Source organism: Lepidochelys olivacea (genome assembly GCF_965140295.1).
Source record: "Lepidochelys olivacea isolate rLepOli2 genome assembly, chromosome: 5".
Classification (NCBI taxonomy): domain Eukaryota; kingdom Metazoa; phylum Chordata; order Testudines; family Cheloniidae; genus Lepidochelys; species Lepidochelys olivacea.
Genome location: NC_140415.1, coordinates 81,488,339 through 81,506,238, shown reverse-complemented (window position 1 = coordinate 81,506,238; position 17,900 = coordinate 81,488,339). Strand labels below are relative to the sequence as shown.

Below are 17,900 nucleotides of genomic sequence, written 5' to 3'. Positions count from 1 at the left end.
CTTTTCAACCAACTTCAACCTGCCTTCAGTTTCTACATTTACAAACTGCACGTACAAAACCAGAAACCACTTTGGAATAATGTGATCTGATAAGTCTAGAATGCACGGAATGAAAAAAATTGCCACACTTGGTCACTGTATCCATTGCAAGGGTCTTTATTACAGCATTTACCTTCATTACAGAGGGCTCCTGTGAAACCAGGTAAGCAGTCGCAAAGTCCAGTTACATGATGGCAGGGACCACTGCTGTGCACACACTGGGGGCATGCCTGACTACAACGATGTCCATAAAACCCAGGAGAGCAAACTGAAATCAGAAAGAATATACTGTCATTTCCTCTTGCATTTTCTACCCCACCATGTTCTATTCCTCTTCAACCACTAAATGGGTTAACAGTTAACCAGTTCAGAGCTGCCTTCCTGTCACTTCCAGTACTGCTCCATTTACTCCTTTTCTTTTTGCAAATACAGACTAACACGGCTGTTACTCTGAAACCTCCATTTACTAGGTGCATACTTGTTGAACTAGTGGTTATTGTTTTTTATCTAGTTCCAATTAGTGCTTAATCCTTGAAGATATCTAAGAAGATAAAAGTCCCTACCCTGAGGAGCTTACTACAGTCTGGTTAGTAACTGGTGACATTCAGGCACTTGAAAGGATGTTGTCACAATGGACTACCATACTGTAGTGGCACTGAAGAACAGCACTGAATGTGTTAAAGCCTATAATGACAGTGACTCAAATTCTGGCCTGACTCACACCCCGAGCAATCCCATTCATGTCAGTGGGGCTGCACAAGTTGTAATTCAGTGGCAGAATTTGGCCTAGCCATGTAGTCAGGCTATATTTTGCACCAGCCAAACAAATACAAACAAGAATATGACTCAGATCAAACCTATTTCCCTTTAAGCAGAGGATGAGAGGAATAACTTTCATGAATTATGTATAAAAAATATGTAGATTTGAAAATTAAAGGATAAGTAGTTGGAAAAAACATTAAAACACAATCCAGGACAATGGAGTAAGAGAGTTGTATCCTTAAAAGGAAAGACTTTCAATAAGGCTTTGCTATTATTGACGTCTCATTTTTTTTCTCACTTGTTGGACAAATCTAAATTACTTCAGCCCACTGGTGTATTGGCAGAAAGGCCCAGGTGCACCGTGTTTTCCATCGATTCTTTAGATTAGCCATTCACTAACAGTGCAGAGAGCTACACACCACCTCAGACCAGAAACACTGAGGCCTCCAGTTCATTTGGAGGCCAATGGTACTAGTCCCTTCTTCAGCAGAGCTGCATCACTAACCACATAAAGAGACTGAAAGAAAAAAGGCCTGTTGCATGGAATTTCTTTCTTTGTTTCTCTAATCCCTTATTTCCTGATAAATTAGCATATATTAGGTAATACTTCAAGTTTAGTGTCTGTTGTACAGCAGCAATTACTATTCACCAGAGTAACCTGGTATATTTTCATTATTTTAATTTAGTTCAAAATTCAGTCTCTTAAATGTACACTCGAGACAGTTGACTTGGTCAAATCCCTCTGGAGTGCTTCACCATTTTCAAGTAAAGCACTGTGTCAGTCATAAGATTTGACTTTTTACAGAAAAAAGCATTTGATCATTAGGCCCTGTATTTGTATGACCTTTTGTCTCCTTGGTCTCTAGACTGTGCAGGAGCCATTGGTTCTGAGAGCCATCTGAGTGCTAAACTGTGGAAGCCACTACACTTTGTTATACCCATAGTTCCAAGTCACTAGGAAGGTTTACATTTATTTAATGGGATAAGAGAGAAAGTCCTCTCATGGATCAGTAACTGGTAAAAAGACAGGAGAAAAAGGGTAGGAATAAATGGTCAGTTTTGAGGATGGAGAGAAGTAACAGTGGTGTCCCCCAAGGATTTGTACTGGGAGCAGTGCTGTTCTTCATTGAGCTGGAAAAAGGGGTAAACAGTGAGGTGGCAAAATTTGCAGAGAATACAAAACTACTCAAAATAGGTAAGCCCAAAGCAGACTGTGAATAGCTACAAAGGGATCTCACAAAACCAGTTGACTAGGCAACAAAATGGCAGATGCAATTCAATATTGATAAATGCAAAGTAATACACATTGGAAAACATAATCCCAACTATATATATATAAAATGATATAGCTGTTACCACAAGAGAGAGATCTTGGAGTCATTGTGGATAGTTCTCTGAAAACATCCACTCAATGTGCAGCAGCAGTCAAAAAAAAAAAGCGCTAACAGAATGTTAGGGACCATTAGGAAAGGGATAGATAATAAGACAGTAAATTTCATAATGCCACTATATAAATCCAGGGTATGCCCACATCTTGAATACTGCATGCAGATTTGGTCACCCCATCTCAAAAAAAAATATACACCAGACCCTCACTAGAATGCAGGATTTGGGATCCATGCGTGGCACCGTGTTAACGTGGGGACCGCGTTAAAATGAATTGCAATTAGAGTAATTAAATTTGGGATCTATGGCTGCGACCGTGTTATATGTGAATTCGCGCAATATAGATGCGCCTTCTAGCGAGGGTCCAGTGTATTAGAATTCAAACAAGTATAGAAAAGGGCAACAAAAATGATTAGGGGTATGAAACAGCTTCCATATGAGGAGAGATTAAAAAGACTGGGACTTTTCAGCTTGGAAAAGAGACGATTAAGGGGGGATATGATAGAGGTTTATAAAATCATAAATGAAGTAGAGAAAGTGAATAAGGAAGTGTTATTTACTCCTTCACATAACACAAGAACCAGGGGTCACCCAGTGAAATTAATAAGCAGCAGGTTTAAAACAAACAGAAGGAACTATTTCTTCACACAACTCACAGTCAACCTGTGAAACTCATTTCCAGGGATGTTGTGAAAGCCAGACTACAACAAGGTTTAAAAAGAATTAGATAAGTTCATGGAGGATAGGCCCATCAATATCTAGTAGCCAAGATGGTTGGGGTGCAACCCCATGCTGTGGGTATCCCTGGCCTCAGACTGCCCGAAGCTGGGTGTGGACAACACGGGATGGATCATTCAAAGATTGCCTGTTCTGTTCATTCCCTCTGAAGCACTTGGAATTGACCACTATCAGAAGACAGGATTGTGGGCTCAGTGGACTATTGATCTGACTCAGTATGGCCTTTCTTGTGTTCCTAGGTTCTTAGTCTTCTTTTGGGTTAACTAATTTACTGAAAAAGTCCTTTGAGAGCCATGCAAGTGATAGTAAAGAACAATTACACCACTTAACTAGAAATGCTTAGAGAATACTAATGCCACAGTAATGTCACGCATTTAATATTAGGGTCAACCATATTCATCATCTTTTTCTTCTTGAAATCCTGTCATTCCTGGGCTTTGTGACTCCATCTACTCCTGGTTATGCTCTTATCTTTTGATTGTCATTGGATGGGCCTTTCTCCTTTCCTCTTTCAATGGGGTTTCTCAGGTCTCCATCCTTGTCCCTTACTCTTCTCACTCAAAACCCTACCAGTGTATGATCTCCTTCAGAAAAAAGGCTACCATCTCTATGCTTATGACTCACAAATCTACCTCTATTCTGGATCTCTCTCCCTCACCTCTTCTATGGTACAAACAGAAAAATAAAGTCTGAAAAAGCTACGAAGGTGGTGAATAGTGATTAGTACTCTTGGATGGTTAAGAATTGTGCACACCCTATTATTTTTGTGATCCTGTTTTTTGCCACCCCACCTCAGCCCATTTGTTTGTCTCCTCTGTTATGCAGTCTTTTAGATTGCAAAACCTTTCATATTTATATGTCTGTACATATAGTCCATTTGTATGCTGTATACTGTGTTAGTGCCTAGAACAATGAGACCCTGATCTGGCTGGTATCTAGTTGCTCCTGCAACATAATAGTTAAATAATAGCAATAATTAGACTAGCAACTGCCATTGAACGCAGTGGGAAATGCAGATGTTCAGCGCTTCTGAAAATCAGGCTTCTTTTATTTAGTTGCCTAAATATGGATTTAGGACCCTGATATTAGGAACTTGGATTTGAAAATTTTGGACTTTGATTGTAAGACCCTTTACAATAGCAGTGTATAAATAATAAATAAAAAACATAAAACTATAGTAACAAAAAGAAGATGATTACTTTTGGGAACTATTTGATAACTGTACGTAAAGCACGTTTCGGTACACCTGTACATTAGCACAGTTAAAATGCAGAATGTGGGCCTGTTACATCAAACATTACCAAAACCACATAGTGTTATATGATACACATATTTTAAAAAGGAAGAAGGGATGAAAATTTTAAAGTATTGTCCTTACTTCTTTGACAAGTGGTGCCTCTGTATCCTGGTGCACATTCACAGATTCCATCATCTGGAGAGCACGAAGCTCCATTTTTGCAGTAACAGGACAATGAACAGTTTGGACCCCATTGGCCCTCAGTGCACACACTGTCACAGTGTATACCTGCAAGCCATTAAATACACAGAGATGTCACCAGCAACACCAGTAGTCAGATTCTATAGACCACAGATAACAAACAAGGGGGTGAAATCCTGGCCCCATGGAAGTCAAGGGCAAAACTTCCATAGACTTTAATAGGGTCAGGGCTTTCATCCCCTCTGCCTTTCCTGGACTCCACAACACTGGATCCCTTTATATTCCCACTTTGATTATTTGTGTGCAGGACTTGATCCTAAGCTCTACAGCAGGAAAGCATCTCTGCAGTTCTGCTTCCACAGAACATATGAGCAACAGAAGATCCTACCTTCAAGCTTCATTCCTTCTGAGCTTTTAAGATCAGTAAAACTGAAGTTAAGCCACAATGATTTAGGAACTCTTCAGGTGCTTAGCTTCAGCTTAGCAAAGCTTAAGACTTCTACAGGGCTGAAGCCCCCAATTAGCCAAGCCTCCAGTATTACAAAAGTTTTTGGTGTCTCCCATGACCTTTATAAAACCAGGCCTTGTGCACTCCTCATTTTCACCATGGGTATGTTCTGTGTACCAGCTGCAAAGAGAAATGAAATGGAAAAGTGCAAAATAATTCAAATGCGGCATAAATGGCTTTTGGTTCCGCTGTAATGATCATTCGAGATAGCAGAAGATCATTGTCACTGCTTTGTGAGAAAAATATACAAGACAAAGCAAGCTACTTCAGAAACTCCTCTTCTGAATGTAAAAATTCAGAAGGCCTGAGGTAATTTCATGTAACAATAGTGATCGGGACAGGGAATGACTTCTAATTAGTGGTGAGCTGATTACCACTAAGCCTCATACCAAATGGAAAAATGTAGAGCACACAAAAGGTTTCAAAACACACCATGTGAGCATTCCAAAATGCTTAGCTGCAACACAGTACTAAGGACATCCGTCATTCAGTGTTTTGTCTCTTTTTGGCACAAAACTGAATATGAAATTGCCATGACTTGAACCCCAATACAGAAACAGGCACAAATCATAATATGAACTAGTAATTAGAATCATAGACATTTTTTTCTTTGCAAACCAGCAACACTAAATCTAACTTTCCTGATTTTCTTTCTTTTCTACCCATTTCTGAAAAGTTCCCCCGCATGTTAAATGCCAGTAAGCAACCACTGTGGTACTCAGACCTTATTGTGTCTACAGAACTTTGCATTAGCAACTGACGATTATTGTAGTGCCTCTATTGAATGAATCATTTGGCTAAAGAAAAAATGGACTAAATCCAGTCACAAGTACGACTTGCTTTAGAAGTATTTCCAGCAAAATATGGTTCTGGTCACTTACTGTCACACTTTTCAAAAAAGGAAAAATAGTTTCACATGTGATATTTGAGAAAAATCTTCTAAAAACATTGAAAAGTGAATATCTAGTGTTAGTGAAATGCTGAAAATCCTTGAAAATAAATTACCCTATTCATCCATACTGGCACAGTGTAAACCCCCCCATCCCCACCCCCCTCCCAGCCCTGCAACAAGTGCCCTGCAAACTGCCTGAATCTAATTAAGGAATGAGCACCGCTCTGGTTAGAGGAAAGGTGAATCTCCAGATTCTTAAATCTTTGGCCTCTCTGTTAAGACTGTCAAAAAGGGGGCCAAAATAGTGCCAACAGTAGAGAAAACTTCTGTCTATTAGAATCCAGATACAGGTCACCTAACAGCCATAAGATAATAACAACCCTTCGATTAATATTGACCTGAAAAGAATTTTTATTGTCATGAGGTGAAAGAGTTACTGTATCTTAACAATACCACCATCACATTTGATTTTTTGCCTCCATAGGGATCTTGATTGTCCTGCTTTTATCTACAGTTAAGACACAAAACAACCAGCTTCTCAATAACTTGGGCCAATATTTTCAAATTTAGAAATTAACATTAGAAATTAACATTAGAAAAATAAGACCATAGTTAGGCACCTAAGTGGCCTGATATTGAGACATGTTAAGGACCCCCATTTGAAATCAATGGGAACTGTGGGATTTTAGCATATCTGAAAACCAGACCACTTAGTTAGGTGCCTAAATATGGAGTTATTTAGGTACCCAAATTTGAAAACTCTGGCTTGGGTTTATGAGTTTGTAACACCACCTGTCAAATACAACCAATTTCAGAATTAAATTGTACATTGTCTGCCTTAACTCATTTTGTTTGTGCATTATCCTTCATATCATACACTGCTTCACACAGTCATAGTGAACACATTTTTTCACAGAGTTTCAATGAGGGCAAGTTGAGTTTCAGTATACAGTGGTCACTAGTAGCAAGTCATCATTTACCAACAGCTACCACAGAGTGTTTCTGAGCTTATGTAGTCCATGAGTTATGAGTTATTACAACACGGCTCCTGTGATCTGCCCACAGAGAAACCTCTATGACAGCGTTTTTCAAAGTTCAGGTTGTGACCCAGTTCTGGGTCATGGCATGTAAGGCACTGGATCACCTTGCTTAGGTGACCCAGCGGCTCTGGTCAGCATTGCTGATCGGGACATTAAAAGTCCCGATGGTGGTGCTGCCCAGCTAAGGCAGGCTAGTACCTACCTGCTCCAATACTGTGCTGCACCCTGGAAGCGGCCAGCTCAAATAATTATGCTTTATTATGCTCAAATAAATTTGCTAGTCTTTAAGGTGCCACAAGTACTCCTTTTCTTTTTGTGAATACAGACTAACATGGCTGCTACTCTGAAAGAAAAAAAGACAAGCCCTGTCCCCCTATAGTGGTCATGGAGAAACTTCTGTGCAGAAAACCTCAAAGATTTCCTTTTCTTTATCCTCTTCCCATGTGTTTTCTGATGGGTGAAGGTGATCAGGTAGAGAATTATTTCAGGCTACTTAGCAAAGGAAAAAACATGGCATCTCAGATACTACTGTGCCATAACTGTGGGCAAATGTTGCATTTTTAATGGTGACTGATGTATTTGGAATTGCAATTTGCACAATATAATGCATTGAAACAATTCTGAACTTTCCTTCCGCTTCGTTATAAATGGAATTTCATTATATCTAAGTTCAGTATAAGGAAGGCAGGTTCCACTGTACTGAGAGGTAAAGGCATGTATAAGCATAGAGATACATATACTGATTTAATGACATATTGTATCTCTATCTACATATTTTAAAATATCTCATCTATTAGTTGTTATTTAGAGGAACACAAAAAAGAAATTCACAGGAAAATATAATTTTAATTTTTACATCTGTTTAAATTAAAAACTAATTTATTTTTGAGAGAAGGGTAGAAATTTCAAAAAGATTAAACAAAAAAGATAAAGAATTCTCCAAGCTCTGATTTTGTATACTACATTTCAGAAAAGAGAGCTAAGCTTTATAGCAAAGCTATGAACTGAGGAAAACAAGATTTTAGTGGGGTTTGCAAGAGATGTTTTGACATAACCTTAACAGGGGTGCCAATAATACACCTGATGATGAACAATTTGATTTAAAAATGTGAATTTTCTTTCTTATGCAATAAAAGTATTTTTGATAAGTTTGTGTGTTGCTTTTGATCCTGATAAGGAGATCTGTGAAGAAATGTTTTTGCCAGGGCTGTGGACAAAGAGCTCTTTGATAGCTTCCACAAGTTGCTAGGCAATAGCTGAATGGTGATGATAAACTTCAGCTAAGCAGCTCTGAAGAAATGCTCATGCATTTAATGCCCAGTGCTTTATGCCAAGAGCCTCACATCTAAATCAGCATTCCCTCAGCATCCGAATTGCATGACTGAAGTAAATAATTCTTCAGGGGTATCAGTGTTTTCAGCCATACTAGCAGAATGTTTACATACTCCATACACTGTACTTTTAATATTTTCAGAGTAAGTGATTCATCCAAATCAACCCACATTGAAAGCTCATGGCTTATTTATTTTTGTCCTTTAAGAGGAAAATTCCATAAATAATTATTTCTGATCTGTAGTGACAGAGGCAAAACTATTGTTCCCAGACACTGAGCATGCTCTCTAGCTTACTCATCCTCCGTTTGACTGAGGAAAATAGTCCAACACAAAATAAGATAAATACCACACTACTATGCCAGTGTATTTATACCCTGTGTGGCATATGGAGTCTCCCATTATATCCTTAAGGAACAGAATCAAGACCTGTTTTTAACCAACTATCACTCCTATACACTGGAGTTAATTCTGTCACAGAACACTGCATCTGAGAGCAGGATCAGGCCATCAAAATGTTCCATAAAATCTTGCCCTTCCATTGATTTCAGTGGGGAGCAGGATTTCACCCCTTGTTCTTATTCACATGAGAAATACTTTTCCTTAAACTTACAATACTTCAGTTCAAAAGAAAGCTCAGACTTGTGAGCGGGAAAGCAGGTGCATCCTATAATAGAGAAAACCAAGGAAAGCTTCCCTAATTCTTTACTAGATGAGTGAGTGAACACTGAGAAGGGAATCAGGTTGAGGTGAGTGCTTGATGGGAAGAGCACAGGGTGCAGAGGTGGACAGTCTCAAAGGGGGATATTGTTGTTGGGGATGCCTTCATTGTCTCCAGCTGAGAAGAGGGGGAGCTCTTGGTCTTCATTTAGGGGAAGCTGGGGGAATAGCTAGAACTTCAGTGTATCCCACTGGAGAAAATACAGGATCACAGAATTTTTCATATCAGTTCAGACCATTTGGAATTTCGATTTGCACAACGTAATGCATTGAAAGAATTCTGAACTTTCCATCAAGTTTATTATAAATGGAATTTCATTATATCTAAGTTCAGTATAAGCGAGGCAGTTCCACTCTATTGGGGGTTGGGGAGGAGAAGGGGCACATATAAGCACACAGGTACATATACTGATTTAATGACATGTTGTATATGGGGAAGGAATAAGTCTCCAGCCGCTTTTGTAGGGAGCAAGCCACCAACAACCTCTCTACAAAATTCCTGCTGAAACAGAGGCTGGTAGCACACATCTTGTTTATTTTATTAAAGGAAGAGCCCAGTCACGTCTAAGATTTCCCAGTTTTTTAGTGGGTGATCTTTTCTTTTCAAGGCTCTATTGTTTCCACACACTGCCACCGTGTCCAATGATACTTTACTTTTCAGTTACCACATTCTGAACAGCCACAGGAAAAAGAAATAAAATAACTTGTCTCCTTTTCTTATGTTAATCTATTGAAAGTTTGTTCTTAAAAAGAAAGCACTATTGCCTCTGTATATAGAAGGAGTCAGAGTGCACAACCCCAACAGGTCTGGGGGCACAATGAACCCACTGTAAAACATTATGGGCCAAAACAAAGTGTTATTTATTAACAAAGAGTTTATCAAACCATGTGTTTTGGAAAGTAAATGTGCTCTTTATCATAGTACAGAATTATCACAAATGTGTGGCAATATACGATTATGGTGATGGCTGTCAGTACGCTATAGCACTCACTGAGATTATGGGGATAGGACTCAGGTCCTTATGCTCCAAAATTACAGACACCAGTCAATTGAGCAAAACAAGACTCTCCTTCAGCTGTCAGCAGTATAGTGCCTATGAGACACAGCTAAGCATTATGATTCCATCAGGGTACTAGTGCTATACACACCATTTCTTACAAGTAATCTTTTTAAAGAGTCAGTGATCCTCTTTTCATCTACGCTGAAGTGGATCATTTTTTGCTGTTAATGTGGGGAGGGAAAGTCACAGAAAAAAAGACACAAAAGATAGCACACACTATGGGTGGAAAATTGATCTAAGCTATATAATTTGAGTTACGTTAGTAGCATAACTCAAGCAACATAGCTTAGATCTACTTCCCATGGGGTCCACGCTACGCTGTGTCGATGGGAGATGCTCTCCTGTTGACTCCCCTTACACTTGTCGTTCTGGTGGAGTACCGGAGTCGACGGGAGAGTGAGCTGCAGTCGATTTAGTGGGTCTTCAGTAAACCCACTAAATCGACTCCTGGTGGATCAATCGCCACAGGGTCAACCCACCGGTAAGTGGAGACAAGCCCACAGTATGCAAAAATGCAAACTGACTAAAAGAGAGAGAGAGAGAGAGAGAGAGTGTGTTCTAGTTCAGGCGTCCCAGAGGACCTGCTTATTTACATCCGTGAGGCAGGTTTTGATAATTATGGCAATTCACTTTTCTATTCAGTAACAAGTGTGGCTTCCAAAGTTATGTCAGGATCACATGGTAAAAACACAACACTTCCTCATTACAGCAGACACATATGGTGACGGACAATCTGACTAGTATCAGCAGGTGTCCATATTAGGGAAAAGCCACCAACATCCTGTCTGGCATAACATATGGTTGAATACTGTACATGTTGCTGGCATAACATAGACAGGAATTATTGCATCTGTCTTTTCCATAAGCCAGTGCTATTGTTTTGATATACATAGCATATTTCATAATCCCCAGTGCCATATAAGCCTTAAATTGATTTTTAAAATTGCATGTGCAGTATCAGTGTGACATGGTATTACTTCAGGATCTCCAAACATCTAACAAAATAGTGTGCAACACAGCAAAAGAATAATGTGTTATCACTAAGAAATAAGGCATATTTTAACTTGTCTGAAATAAAACCTTGTGCTTTTTACACTGTTTCAATGGATCGACTTGGCCTGCTACTGCCTGAATTTGCTAATTTTACTGGCCTGCTCCAAACTCCACTTTTTTTACGGCTGTTTGTGGAAGAGGTGAAATTAGGGGATAAGGATAATAGCTTTGTTATGTTACTGAAGTTGCTGGATAATGATTACTGAGAGGAACAACGCATAGTACCCAAGTGCATTAGGTTTAAAATGGTAGTTTATTGTTTATTTTAATTAGATATAGAGTACCCAGTGCTTAAGGTGGGAACTAGAAATGCCAAAAATATATACATATGTAAATTAATGTGCATGGACACATTGTACCAAATTTAATGGTCACTATTTAACAATAAGGTGTTTGTGTGTGTGTGTGTAAGTCTCTCCGTTTTAAGGCTCTCTTATTTTAAAGCACATTACTCTTTTCCACTGTCCTATTTCTTCTTCTCCATCCAAATGAAGGCATTAAAAAAAACATCAGAGTGAAAGATGGCAAGGTACAGAGGGTGGGTCTGTGCACAGAGGTCATCTGAAATGTGTGTGGGTGCTTCCCTTTTATACCATAATAATTCAACCGGCTCCTGGAATGCATCAGAATAGTGAGAACCCGAAAATAAGCCACTCCATTAATTCTAGCTGTTCTAAGCAGGGAGGGGCTTCTATATGGTGAACATTCTTAGTTTAAGTTCCAAACAGGGCTGGGTTCTTATACGGTGAGCATTCTTAGTTGAATTCTCTAAACAGGGTGGGGTTTCCTTTAGGATGAACATTCTTAACATAAACCTCTCACTGTGTAACTGCAGAAGATACCGTAGGAATAAAATAGATTTTTAAAAAATGATTCTGATTACTCCTTGAGCTTTGTGGTAGCTCATGACAATGTAATATCCAATAGTGAGTTTACAATTTTGTTCTTAAAAGTATAAAGACTTCTAGAAGCAAAACAATATTTTGGGGGCATTGTTCATATTAAAGGCAAACTTATTTATAAAAATAAATTAAATACTATCTTAATTTGTTGACATTCTGCTCAACTGTGACTTTGCCATAAGACCAGAGTATATGACAATGTATTGTTGCACTGCCTCAGGAGAAGCCAGTTTCCTCACTGCTCCTGAGAACAAGTAACTTGTACCTGGTCGATGTCTGGTGCAGTGACCATTCCCCAGCATGCTGGTGCAGCTCCCCAGCCCAGTGTGTTTTGGGAGGAGGAGGTCAAGCCAAGGACCCCACCCAACCCTGCCCTGTTCTGCCCTCTCCGAACCACCTGTCTGAAGAGGACACATAGTAGCCCTACTTCCCCACCATGCTACCCATGATGCGAGGCACACAAATGACCCTTAGGAGGAATAATGAAAACTGAGGAAAAGTGCTAACTACCAAATGTTACATGTATTTGCTGTGTACCTGTTCCCCCATAAATACTACAACTGCTCCCGACTTTAACAATTGCTTAGCACCCTCTTAAGATCATACTTTATGCCTCAAAATCAATCCATTGCATAATATTCCCCTGATGTACAAAACTGCCATATGAAAATGCCTAATATCTGCTTTTCTTTTAAAAGGGAAGACACAGACACAGTATTTTCGAAGAACTGATCATATTGGCAATAAAGTTGATAGCAATATTCTTTTTTAATATTAACAACAAGGGGAAAGGAACACAAGCCAAAACTGGGAAAGAACAGGTTAAAGAATATTTAGATAAGTTAGATGTATTCAAGTCAGTAGGACCTGAAGAAATTCATCCTAGGGTACTTAAGGAACTATCTGAATCAATCTAGGAACTGTTAGCAATGATCTTTGAGATCTCATGGAGTGTGGGTGAGGTCCCAGAGGACTGGAGAAGAGAAAACATAATACCTGTCTTTAAAAAGGGGAACTAGGGGCATGTCTACACTTCCATTAAACACCCGTAGTAGCCTCACTCAGGCTCACAGGGCTCAGACTGCTGGGCTATAAAACCGCAGCATAGATGTCTGGGCTTGGGCTGGAGCCCATGCTCTGGAACCCTGCAAGAGGGAAGGGTCCCAGAGCCCGGGTCCCAGGCCAAGCCCTGACATCGACACTGCTATTTTACAGTTCTGTAGCCTGAGCTCCATGAGCCTGAGTTGGCTGACATGGGCCAGGCACAGATGTTTAATTGCAGTGTAGACGTACCCTAAGAGGGCCCAGTGAATTACAGACCAGTCAGCCTAACTTCAATACCGGGCAAGATACTGGAACAAATTATTAATCAATTTGTAAGCACCTAGAGGATAATAGGGTTATAAGAATTAGCTAGCATAGATTTATCAAGAACAAATCATGCCAAACCAACCCTGGTGATGGGGCCGGCAGCCAAATCCCTGGGCACGGGGCTGGCAGCCATGGCCAGGAGCGGAGCCCCAGAAGCAGGGCTGGCACCCAAGACCCCAGGCATGGGGCCGGCAGCCATGGTAGGGGCTGGGGCCAGGAGTGGAGCTGGATGGCACCCCCTTCTTGCCCCCCGTGCCCCTCCAAATGTCCTCTGCGCCACCCTACCGGGGGCATGCCCCACTGATTGGGGATCTCTGGGTTAGATATTCAGAAAACCTTTTTAACTCTAAGAGTAATTAAGCTCTGTAACAGGCTTCTAAGGGAGGTTGTGGAATCCCCATCATTGAAGGTTTTTAAGAACAGCTTGGACAAACATCTGCCAGGGATGGTCTAGGTTTACTAGGTCCTGCCTCACTTCAAGCAGCTGGACTTGATGACCTCTCGGGGTCCCTTCCACTTGTACATTTCTCCTTGACCTCAATGGAAGAAGGATCAGGTCTGATATCTCTGTAAACTACAGAATTTGGAGTTTTTAATTCTAGCATATACCAGCTCAATGATCTCCAAATACATTTGGGACACATTTTAAAAATCTAATCTTCTTATGTTGTTGAGTTTCAGTATCTCCATTAATTTTTCATACACGACCGATCTGTTTAAATTGCTGTTATAACAAAAGCTATCCTCACCACTATTAGTCTGTTTACTCCCAACAGTCAAAATGTCATCACTAAAATGTGAATCTATGGCACAGCTATTTTAGAACCTCCTTCTAAAGTAGTCTTTTTTTTTCCATTCTAAATATAAGTACATTCATAAATAAGTGTGGCTGCCTCATGGCTGTCAGTCTGACCCATGGTGTGTGGGTGGAGGATTTTTTCAGACAGTATAAGAAAACTTCTTGTTTATAAGATACTGTATGTCTAGACACCTTGACATGTTGAAACTAGTCTCTCTTACACACACTGCCAAGATGACATTGTCAGGAAGACTCAATTTCACTCATAATCACGTGTGAGGCTTTTTTTTTTTTTTTTGGTAAATGTTTCTCATCCTTAAGTATAAAAAGCAAATTAACTTTGAAAGAAGCAAATATGCATAGTCACTGCCCTCTTTTCAGTAACTGGCTTCAAATAGGACTGGAGACTTGTGCTATGTTTAAGAGTTTTGGCCACAACCTAGTTTAGAATATTCTGTTTATAATTCTCAAGTCTCTAATATATTTTTATGGGAAGACCCGTTACAAAAAAGCTTGTCATGATTCTACTAAAGTCATTACAACAAATGTGTTATATTTTTTAAGTTTCCTTTTAAGTTTTATAAAATGATGTTGGCCTTTATGACTATTTGCCTCCAGATTAAGAGACTAATGGACAAATTTTCAGTTGGTCTTCCTACTTATGCCTGCACAATTTGTGAAGACATCCGATTACATGCACCAACCCTGAACACTCATGCTCACAATCAGGAACCGCACACACAATATGAGAATTTTTGTGCAAAAAGTTATTTTGTATGAACGTGACAAGTGAAAATTAATTTAAGCTCTTCAGCCAGTCAATAAATCGTACAGTATCCTATTTTTGTCCCCCTCCCCCCCGCCCCGGCACTATCACACACATTGGAATGATCGTTCAGGCAAGGTCTATGAATCCTTGCTCATTCCCTTCTCTCTCTCTGCAAGAATCAAAGCCTCACTGGCTTTGTCAGTGCCTCTCCTGACTGTAAGAACTAAATGTAACCGATCAGAGAACAGAAACGATATAATGCAAGTTATAACCAATTTCAACAGCTAACCAAAACATGAATTGCAAATATTGAGTATCAAATACCTACATTGAAATGTCTGTGATCTATCTACAGAGTTAAAAAACAAACTTATAAAATAAACCAAGTAAATTCAAATAGTGCTTATGTTTGAGGAAATCAGTCTTTTTGCAAACTTTCTGTGAGCAGGAAAATATGATATATCTTGTCAAGTGCTGCATCCTCACTGCTCCCCAGTCCCCCCAGAGCCTCCCGAACACCCGCAAAACAGCTGGTTGCTACGGGCAAGAGGCGCGGGAGGAAGCAGGGAGTTGCTGTTCCACAAGGCCGCCGGGGGGTGGGAGGCACTGGGGATGGTGGTGGAGGGGAGCTGATGGGGGTTGCCAGCCCAACCCTGGTTGCAAGCCTGCATGGCCAAACAACATTATAAGGAAACATTGCGCAACTATAAATGAGTATGTTCTCTAATAGATCAGGGCCGTAACAACGAAACAACATTAACCAGGATGACATTAAGTGAGGCGTTACTGCACAGCTGGTAGAAAAAATGGAACAAGAGTCTCATAAAAAATTTCTAAACCTCTTCTGTTTCACAGTGTTTGAAATGGACCCAGTTGTTTGTTTTTTGCAAGTTTCCACAACATTTTTATCATCAATTTTTTAAAATCAAAATCATGTTAAAAATAATGAACATTTTCATTTACTGAAAATATTTTTCTGCAAATAAGTGTTCAGTAACAATTTAAAATACATTTTTGACAAAAAAATTAAATAAAAAATCAGTACAAATGTTGCAGAAATGTTACCAAAATTTCAGCTTTTTTAAAGCTTATTTTTCATCAGAAAAACTTTGCGTGCAAAAAATTTCAGCCAGTTCTACTGACAACACAGCTTCTGCAGAAGCCATGATCCCACTGGCTGGCTGCCTGGTGCTTGCATGTTAGAAAGTCTCCTTGGGGGTGGTGCAGGTGTGGGTCTGAAATCAAGGCTTTTTCTGTCAGTATTATCTTAGATATCCACACAATTACTGACCATCTCTTGAAGGGACCATGGTGTGGAGGTTGGCTGCATTTTGTGACTTCCCCCTTCCACTCTCAAATGTATGCAGAGCCCAGATCCCAGGGAGCTCCACATTCCAAGGATCACATGAAAGGGAACACATGCCATGGAGGTGGCATTCCCATCTTCCTGTACTTCCCATCCTAGAAACTACCAGTCTGGATCTTCTCTGCCCACCAGAGCAAAAGGAATGATTGGGTCCCACCTTATTTAGGTTGTCATAATTTTTTTAACCCTCATACTAATCTTTACTTTACCTGACCATCCAGGGAGACAGCGACAGTAACCAGTGGTTGGATGACAGCCATCTGCATGGCTGCAGTCACAGCGTTCAGCACAGTCCATTCCATATGTGCCATCCTGTCAGAACAAAAAACATAGCTGAAACCATGAGAGCTAAAAAAGAGAGCTAGAGGAGAACAAGTTCTGATCAGTCCTCTCTCAAGCAGCAACAATCTTCCCTTTTTATACTTTAATCAGCTTAATTAAGGTAAAACACCTTTCTGGCTTTCAATAAATCAAAGTCTGTGGTTTTATTCTTTTATTGCCAGGGGTAAGAAAAAAAAGTTAATTAAATGCTTTTGACAGATCCCAGACAGACAACTCTTTTTGCAAAACAGTTATTGCAAGGTTAACAGCGGCACTGCAGCTTCCTTGCAATGTCCCTCTAATGGCCCTCAAACCTGACCTGAAACCTGGAGAGACCTTGAAGGAGGGAGTAATTCAGTTTCCATCCCGACTCAGTCTTTGACCTCTCTATTAAGATTGCCAAGAAGGATGCCACTTAGTGCCAGACTTTTATAATGAACTCAGTAGAAAGTAGAAGTATGGAAGCACAACTTTTAGCGTGCTGTGACACTAGGACTGAATTTTACATATACATGTTTTATAAACAAGCACAAACAGCCTCACTTTCTTTTTATTAAAATTCCCTTCTTTTGCATTACAGTAAATGCAACCTGACAAGGGGAAGGATGCTTACTGTTCACAAAAGGAAATGGGACAATTATGTAATATTATTTTTTAGTGTGGTAGCATTTCTGTGGACTGATGGAAAGCTGGTATATGATGGATTTGACATAAGGGGTCAAATTCTCCTCTAAGTTTCCCCAATGCAATTCAGATGACTTCCATTGGATTTTGGAATCCCAATTCTAACTGCATTTAGTTTCTGTTAAGTAGGAGAAGGTAAACTGATTTTAGAGACAATTCCCCATCAAGCCAACTCAAGAAACTGCACCAAGGAAAACCACTAGGTTCAACCTCCCAGAAGAAAGAAAAGTTTAGCAGTAATATGCAACTATAGAAAAAGGGGTTGGAACCAAAATGAAATATAAGGCAGAATAGGTAGTATAATCACACTTATGTGCCTGGCACCACCTGCATAAAAGAAAACAAGAAAAGAAATACACACAGCACCATTTAAAAAGCTAGTACAGTGGGATAATTTAAATACCAAGGCTAAACATATTGTCATAATAACATTAGAACTTGAAATGCAGCCTAAATCAAGTTTCATCTGCTGTTTCCTGATACTCATGCCTACATTAGAAAAGAGTTCCACAGGATTTGGCCATTTAACTACCAGTCTTTCAATTCCAAAACAGAACAACACTGCCCTGCACACGACTCAAGAATAAGCAGTGTCTTACTTATCTCAATAATCCATTTTAATGTAAGGGAGAAGAAGAGATTAAGGAAAGTACTTCTTTTGCATATAATCAGATTTGTGAAGAAAGAAAATCCTCAAATATATTCTGGAAAGGGGGTAAT

General features: G+C 39.7%; 1 protein-coding gene across 1 annotated transcript in view; it reads right to left on the bottom strand.

Moving 5' to 3' along the window:
* The window catches only part of MEGF10 (multiple EGF like domains 10), a 143,602-nt gene that overhangs the window by 21,485 nt on the left and 104,217 nt on the right, over window positions 1-17,900 (bottom strand). Inside the window, exons 13-15 of the mRNA XM_084629272.1 lie at window positions 16,385-16,487; window positions 4,304-4,450; window positions 173-307 (exon numbers count right to left, since the gene is read on the bottom strand). Coding sequence (XP_084485398.1) covers window positions 173-307; window positions 4,304-4,450; window positions 16,385-16,487 — 385 coding nt within the window. The remainder of the gene's footprint in view (window positions 1-172; window positions 308-4,303; window positions 4,451-16,384; window positions 16,488-17,900) is intronic.